Source organism: Myotis daubentonii, chromosome 3 (genome assembly GCF_963259705.1).
Source record: "Myotis daubentonii chromosome 3, mMyoDau2.1, whole genome shotgun sequence".
Lineage (NCBI taxonomy): Eukaryota > Metazoa > Chordata > Mammalia > Chiroptera > Vespertilionidae > Myotis > Myotis daubentonii.
Window position 1 is genome coordinate 185,360,833 of NC_081842.1, and position 7,988 is coordinate 185,368,820.

Consider the following 7,988-nt stretch of genomic DNA (forward strand, 5'->3'; position numbering starts at 1 on the left):
GGAAAGCTGTTGGAAGGTGGGGCCTGGGTCCTATGCTCCTGAAGAACGTATTATCCCAGACTCACTCCCTTACCCTCACTTCATCCGGGAGACTCTGGGGGTGGGGTGGGGGGGTTGACCCCTTTCTCTCTCTCAAACGCATTCTCAGGCTCCAGCGCTTGGATTTGTCAGAAGCAAATGGTCTGGTTTCTACCCCTGTCATAGAATCTGTCCGGGTCAGAGTGCACCCATGCGCAGGCCTACTCAACTTTCTGGAAGCTCTGTGCCCCACCCCCCACCCCCCCTGCGCACACCACCCTCCCTCCCTCCCCCCTCCGCCCCTCTGGTCCTGAGGTTTGGCTTCCCGGAGGAACTCGCCAGCGGCTCCTGGGTCTGCAGTGGGGCCAGGCTCCTCGCGCCCGCGCTTTTCCCTGAGATCCCCAGACCTCAGACCTCAGAGGCGGCTGGACAGGTAGGGCGCCACCCAGTAGTCGTGCTAAGTGGAAGCGGCAGCGTCCTGAGGCGCCTGGGCCGAGTGTGCACGCCCAGTCGGTCCACGCCCCGGTGGCTTCGGCCAGAACCCCGTGGCCCTGTGAGTTCGAAAGCACAGCGGGAAACGCGTGGTCTGGAGCGGAGGGAGAACAATAGGAAGACGCACTTGTCTGGCTAATTAAGCGAATTTTCATTACTCTGAACGAAAGAGAAAAGTAGACAATAAACGTGAGAGTGGGGGACCATTAGAACAAGGAAAAGGGGGGGTTTTCCACAGAGAACCACAGATAGAGAAACCCCAGGCGACCTCGCCCGAGGAGCGCAGCGTTAACCCCAGATGTTGCCTTACAAAAGGGAAACAAAATGCGAAACCTGTTACCTCTGCAGATTGAGCTGCAACGCAGGGCCCTGACGTGAGGACGGGAGAGTGAGGCGGAAGTTAAAACTACTCCTGGGGGCTGCGGCGACCTTGTCTCTGGGCCGAAGGATGGACACATGGGTGCGCATCGGGCTTCCAAGAGGATCTGAGGAGACCCCTTTTTACTTTCGTTTAAAAACAAAATCAAACTGTTTATTAATTTAAAACAACAACAAAAATAATCCCGCCACCATGGAAAAAGAAAAATCTGGATGCTGCAAAGCGAGGGAAGGAAAGAGCAAGGGGGGAGAGGGCTGGGGTTCGGGAGGGGCGGAGCGCGGAGAAGCGCAAAGGAGAGGGAAAGGCGCCGCCGGCTTGGACGGGAGGCGCAATCTCATTTCTTCTCCTCAGGCTCCACTTTAAAAACAAAAACCCTATTAACCACACTTACCTTTAAGAGGCCTTATCGTATCAGAACATTTTAAACAATTTGCGCTTTAAAGGCTGCAGCAGAAAAAAATCAAAACAGGCTCCTGACTACCCCAAATGCATCGGACTGGGGACGCGGAAACAGCCGGAAGGAAGCTGGAAAAAGAGTCTTGGCACCTTCTCCGCGCGCGTTGCAACCCCGCCCCGATCGCGGTAATTGAAATGTCACCTGCCCCCATCTCGCCCCGGGCCGCCAGGGCCACTTGGGAAAGTGGGTCTTGCCTCGCGCCCCGGCCAGGGAGAGCGGCGCGGCAGAGCCCGCACCCCAGAAGCTGAGGGGTTACACAGGTCTACGTAGAGGCGCCACCCGACACGGTAATTAAGCGCAATTCACACGCTCTCCAGCGCGCGGAAACTACTTGTCACGATATGTTCAACGCTCCTCCCGGCCCACTTTTCTCCACTCCTCCCCGGCGCCCCCCTCCCTCCCGGAGGCACTCGGTGAAGCCTTTGGAGTTTCGAATCTTTCGGACACTGTAGAACACGGGGCTCCCCGGGCGCGGGGCCGGCCAATCAGAGTGCCGTCTGCCTCCCCTGACCAATGGCAGGCGCCACATTGTTGTCCAATTCTGTCTAATGGAGCCCTAAGGAGCAACAATAGAGCGGGCGAGCGGCTCAGTGAGAATCTGGCAGCGCCGGGCAACTGCGGCCCGGCTGTGCGCAGTGTCCGGGGCGCTCCGCGAGGGGACGCGGCGCGGCGAGGGCAGGGTCGTGGGTTCCTGCCAACCGGTCCCCAGACGGTCCCCGGGCTCCAATTCCCGACGGAAGGGCTGGACTCCGCAGCGTCCAGAGGGGGTCCGGAAGTTGGGACATGGTGACTGAGAGAGGGTGACGTGGTCAGATAAGGAGCCAGGGGGCCAAGAGAAGAGGCCCGGGGCGCCAGCGTCGGAGCGGAGCTGGGAGGCGCGCGCGGCGCCAGCGGAGGAGGGAGAGGAGCCCGGAGCCCGGAGGCAAGTAGTTGAGGGCCGCCGGGAGGGCAGAGGACGCGGCCGGGTCTGCGCCCCGGTGGACTAGGCCCGGGCCGTGCTGGCCTCAGGGCATGTGCTGCTCGAGGGGCCCGAAGGTAGAGGCCGCGCGTGTTGCAGAGGGGAGGGGTCTAGGACTGTGGGACGGTGACACCAGTATTCGGTCCCGGGCTCTGGCGGGGACGGGGACCCAGAGGAAGCCGCGGAGGAAACTCGGAGCGGGCCTGCTTGGGCCTTCAGGGGCCGTGGTGCGGGTGGAGTCCTGTGTTCTCTCTGAGTCAGTTGCAGAGGCCATTCCCCTGCCTCGGTGCCGCCCGCGAAACCATCCTCATCCCAGGAACCCATCTCTGAGAGCAGAACGCAGCGATGTGCGCCCGAGCGGGGTCCCGAGAGGCCCAGGACGGGGAGGGCTGTCTGATTCGGTGCCTAAGCCCGGAGGGGAGCAGAAGGCCCAGTGAGGTGGTCAGAACCTCCGCCCTGCGATACCTAACTTTTGCAGGATACTTTTTCCTCCCTGACACAGGTTTTACTCACTCCCACCCCGGCCTATCGCTGCGGGTTTTTTCTCTCTCTAACACGCCCCCTCGCCAGGGCCACCTGGGAAGGTCGGTCTTGCCAAGCCCCAGGGCAGTGAGAGCGGCGCAGCAGAGCCCGGGGACCCAGACACCCAGGTCCGCTGTTTGGGCGATCCTCAGGCTGGCTAACCTTTGGGCTGGGTTTGCCTATGCAGAGTTCCTTCAGCTGAGTTTTCTCTTGAACTCCCCTCTCCAGGCCTCCTACACTCAGCTCCACACCCATTTTTTCCTCCCACTCTATGAAGGTCCGCACCACGGAATTGGTAGCTCCCACCTTTCCAAGGTTCTCTGGGCCCCTGGGCCTAACTTTGTCCCTGAGTTGTTTCCTAACCCTCACCCCACTTCCTAGAGCTATTCTTCCTATTCCTGATTTCCCCCTTGAACTCTCCTTCTCCCACCAGCAAGACAAGACAAAACAAAACAAAAACAAAAAAACCTCCAGCTCAACTAGCTGCACTCTCCTTTTCTCTCCTCTTCACTCTTCCACAAACTGGCATGTCCCCTCAGATGTTCCTGTTTTGTCTTAGCATCAATCTGTTGGGACAAAATCTTCCCTCTAAAACAAATCCCATCACACATTTCTGTCGTCTTACCCCCAATGAAGCTAAACTTTGGGGGATATTGTTGTTGTTGTTGTTGTTTTTCCAAATTCTCCTTATATCCATCTGAACCAGTGACCTTTCAAACTTTTTTATTTTTCCAGCAGAACCACTGATTCAGACGAAATCTAACACCCAGCCCACGAATCAGATATAAGAAGAGCTCTGGGAGGGTTGGGGGGGGGGAGAGCTCGGCCTTACAAGGGGGCTCCGAAGGCACCTCCTCCCAGCAAGTTGACAACCAGGAGCCAAACTTCTGGCTCCGAAATTTCCCTCCCTCAGCCTGGGTTTCTCGAGGGTGCGCTTTAGCTTCGCGCACCGTGCCCTCCTCACCCCAAGTCTCTCCCCTCTCCCCACTGTCTTCATGCCAGGTCCTGACATGGAGCTTCGCTCGGAGTTGCCCAGCGTGCCCGGCGCGGCGACGGCGGCCACGACAGCGACGGGGCCGCCCGTGGCATCTGTGGCCTCGGTGGCGGCGGCGGCGGCGGCGGCCGCTTCGCTGCCGGTGAGCGTGGCTGGCGGCTTGCTCCGGGCGCCCCCGCTGTTGTTGCGGGCGGCGGAAAAGTACCCGCGGACCCCCAAGTGCGCGCGCTGCCGCAACCACGGCGTGGTGTCGGCGCTCAAGGGCCACAAGCGCTACTGCCGCTGGAAGGACTGCCTGTGCGCCAAGTGCACGCTCATCGCCGAGCGCCAGCGCGTCATGGCGGCGCAGGTGGCGCTGCGCAGGCAGCAGGCGCAGGAAGAGAACGAGGCGCGCGAGCTCCAGCTGCTCTACGGCACCGCCGAGGGCCTGGCGCTGGCCGCGGCCAACGGCATCATCCCGCCGCGACCCGCCTACGAGGTCTTCGGTTCGGTGTGCGCCGCCGACGGCGGGGGACCGGGAGCCGGAGCGCCCGCGGGGACTGGAGGAGGCGCGGCGGGCGCCGGGAGCTCAGGTGAGAGCGCGGCCCGGCCGGGAGGAGAGGGGAGCAGTAACGGGGTCCAGGGGACTTGATTCGGTACCGACAGAGCAGAATCCCCTTCTCCAAACGTCCCTTCTGCTAGAGTTCACCGCGCACCCAGCCCTGATGTGGGACATAAGTACACAAACTCTCTGTCCTCCCCTTTCTGAAGCATTTGCCTTTTACTTTTCTTTCACCGCGGGCCCAATTGTGAACGCTTTAGTCTCATCTCCTCTAAACAGGTTCCAGCTTCCCTGCTCACTGTGCCGGGCCTTCTCCCCAGCGCGGAAGCCAGCGCGTCTCTCTTCTTCTCCATTCTGTGCTTTTCCACCCGTCGCAGTGGCCTCCTCTCCTGCCCACTCTCTTCGGAAACCCGACCCTTCCCGAGCCCCCTCCTCCGCCCCGCCCCTCTCTCTCTAGGTGTCGAAGACAACTCGTTCTCTTTCCACTTGTGATTCCTGTAATCGCGTTCCCATTGCTCCTCGGACAACCGCAGGTCGTGCCCTGCTCCTTTCCCCACTCGTCCGGGTTTCTCAGAGTCCGCGCGCTCTCACCTCCCCGAGGCCTTTCCTTTACTCCTCTACTCCCTGCCTGGCCCCACCCTCTTCTTCAAAACTCCTTGGACTTTTTCTGGGGAGGGAGGAGACCTGGCGGGCGCCTTTGGGGCCCTCTCAGCTCTCAGCGGGGGAGACAAGAAAGGGTGGCTGAGAAACAGGGGCTTTGTTTTTTCCCTGTCAAGAAGTTTGGGACCTTGTAGATGTCCAAGAAGCTTTCCTATACAGGCTCTGCTGCCCGGGGCCAGAGGGCACCCCGGCCTGGGTTGGCTTTTCTATAAGGGGTGGTGCAGCTGGAAGTTATGTTGGCTCCTGTTTGAACCCAGGGCCAGGTCCCTCTTCCAGGGCAGGGCAGGGCAGGGCTAGGAAGGGGGATAACGGTGGAGGTTCAGTCTCCACGCTTCAGGAAGACGACTTATTCGGTCCAGGTGGTTGGGGTTCTGGTCACAGAACGGAGACGGCTGCCTGGGGGCAGAGGAGGAGAGACAGGGCTGTAGGGACCCAGAGGAAGGAATGGTGGGGCAAAAGGAAAGGGGCATTGGAGCCCACTGAATGGAGGTCGGGGGCTCCCTGGCAAAGGAAACTGCGGTGCCAAGGGCTGGGGTGCTGTGGGTGTGGTCGCCTCCCCACTGCTAACTGCTCTTTACATCCTCATTTCTCCCCTCCCAGAGGCCAAGTTACAGAAGTTTGACCTGTTCCCCAAGGCCCTGCTTCAAGCAGGCCGGCCGGGCAGCCCGCCCCCGCCACCAGGGAAGCCCCTATCGCCCGACGGTGCGGACTCGGGTCCCGGGACCTCATCCCCGGAGGTGCGGCCAGGCTCGGGCTCCGAGAACGGCGACGGCGAGTCTTTTTCGGGGTCGCCCCTGACCCAGGCCTCCAAGGAGGCAGGTGGCAGCTGCCCGGGCAGCGCTGGCCCCGGAGGCGGCGGCGAGGAGGACAGCCCAGGCTCCGCCAGCCCACTGGGCTCTGAATCCGGTTCGGAGGCCGACAGAGAAGAGGCAGAGGCTCCTCCAGCCCCAGGGTTGGGCGGGGCCCCGGGTCCAAGGCAGCGGACGCCGCTGGACATTTTGACGCGCGTCTTCCCGGGCCACCGGCGGGGCGTCCTGGAACTGGTGTTGCAGGGCTGCGGCGGCGACGTGGTGCAGGCCATCGAGCAGGTGCTGAACCACCACCGCGGGGGCCTGGCGGCCGGCCTCGGCCCCACCGCGCCCTCGGATAAGGCTGCAGTGGGTGCAGCAGCAGCCGCGGAAGATGGGTGGCTGAGCCGTGTCGACGCCGCCGCCGGGGGCCCCGGGCTGCCAGCGCCGCTGCAGGCCGGCCCCGCCGCACCCCCGCACCACAGACCTTTGATAGCCGGCGCCATGGCTCCCGGGACGCTGGGTTCGCTGAGCAGCCGCTCGGCCTTCTCGCCTTTGCAGCCCAACGCCAGTCACTTCGGCGCCGCCGACGCAGGTGCCTACCCGCTGGGCGCGCCGCTCGGCCTCAGTCCCCTGCGCCTAGCCTACTCGGCGGCGGCGGCGCACAGCCGCGGCCTGGCCTTCATGGCCCCTTACTCCACCGCGGGCCTGGTGCCCACGCTCGGCTTCCGCCCGCCCATGGACTACGCCTTCAGCGATCTCATGCGCGACCGCTCCGCCGCCGCCGCGGCTGCGGTGCACAAGGAGCCGTCCTACGGCGGCGGCCTGTACGGGCCTATGGTCAATGGCGCCCCTGAGAAGCAGTAGGGGAGGGTCCTGGCAGCTGGGCGCCGGGCGGCCCCCAAACAGGGACCCCAGCCTTGTCCCCGTGGGCGGCCGGTCCCCCTTCGCCCAGTGCGCGCTCTGCTTCCCGGCGGGGGTCCTCTCGCTCCGAGGTGGTTCCCAGTTTTGTTTTGAAGGGTGGGTGGGAAGAGCTGAGCAAAGTGGAGCAGCTACAAATGCAGATGTTCTCGGAGGAGGTGCGAGGCCCTGATCCTCACTCCCCACCCCCTCCCTAAGGTTCCCCAGCCCTTGCAAAAGCGACAATGCTTGCGAATTCGAAGTCTGCCTCCGTAGCGCACGCCCATCCCGCCCGTGCGCTCCAATGGATGGCAGGATGGTCCGAGAGTCTGTCTTCTGTGTCTCCCCTCCCTTTAAAGAATCTTAAATATTTGCTCTAACAAATACAAATTTAGGATGTATAAATCTCTTGGCACTGAGTCGAGTCTTTGGGACACACATATATATCGATATCATTGTTTTAAAAACGGAAAAGTTCTGCGGTGCACTTTCCTCATTGCGGTATTTGTCGCTCTTTGTCGCTTATGCCGGTAAGCATGGGTTCCCGTGGTGCAGTGTGTTTTTATATATGTATAAATCTATATATAACCTATACACATATATACAAGCCAGTGTATCATGTTATACAATGGAATTCTAAGTTATTAATTGTAATCTGTAGGTGACCTCGGTATTAACGTGAAAAAAGCCAAAAAAAAAAAAGGAAAACATGGAAAAAATTAGACTCTACGCGCATTGTACTTATCAGGTTTTATAAACTAAATCTATTGTAAACTCCCGGACGGATCTTGCTCACCTGCCTGGGCCGGCCTCTCCCTCAGGAGCGGTCAAGGTGAGCGCCGAGGCGGGAACAGAGCGACTTGGGACTGAGCCGGACCAGTCCTCCCGCGGGCCCGCTCCTCCTGCCGGGACTCGCCACACGCTCCGGCCCAGGGCGGCCGGCGGGACACGCAGCTGCAGAGAATGGCTCACTTCGTGCTTTCCTTTGCAGAGACATGAGCTAGAAATAAATGTTATTTTCTAAGAAAACCACTCCGAGTCCCGTCGGGCTCCTCGGGCAGCGGGATTGGAAAGGTCTTGATTTCCTGCTCAGGCCGTGGTTCCAGGGAGAAGCTGGACCGAAGTCAGGGCTGGTGCCCTGACCCTCAGGGGTGCGGGGAGGACGCTTCCTGCGGCGCCTGGGAGGGCCCGCGGCTGGGAACTCCGGCCGGAGCGGCGCCTCTGGAAGCCCTGTCCCCACTCGGCCGGGGCGCGGCTCAGCCAGGGTCGCCTGGCCAGT

At 61.4% G+C, this 7,988-nt stretch overlaps 1 protein-coding gene across 1 annotated transcript; it reads left to right on the forward strand.

Annotated features, from left to right (window-relative positions):
• Positions 1-2,950: 2,950 nt before the first annotated feature.
• DMRTA2 (DMRT like family A2) lies at positions 2,951-7,707 on the forward strand. Its single transcript, XM_059689606.1, has 2 exons — positions 2,951-4,392; positions 5,622-7,707. The coding sequence occupies exons 1-2, from the start codon at positions 3,822-3,824 to the stop codon at positions 6,674-6,676; spliced, it is 1,626 nt and encodes a 541-aa protein (XP_059545589.1). The 5' UTR covers positions 2,951-3,821; the 3' UTR covers positions 6,677-7,707.
• The last annotated feature ends 281 nt before the right edge of the window (positions 7,708-7,988 follow it).

Coding starts and splice junctions, on each gene's coding strand:
- DMRTA2 (XM_059689606.1), top strand. CDS start 3,822: ATGCCAGGTCCTGACATGGAGCTTCGCTCGGAGTTGCCCAGCGTGCCC. Junction 4,393..5,621: donor GGCGGGCGCCGGGAGCTCAG/GTGAGAGCGCGG, acceptor CTCCCCTCCCAG/AGGCCAAGTTACAGAAGTTT.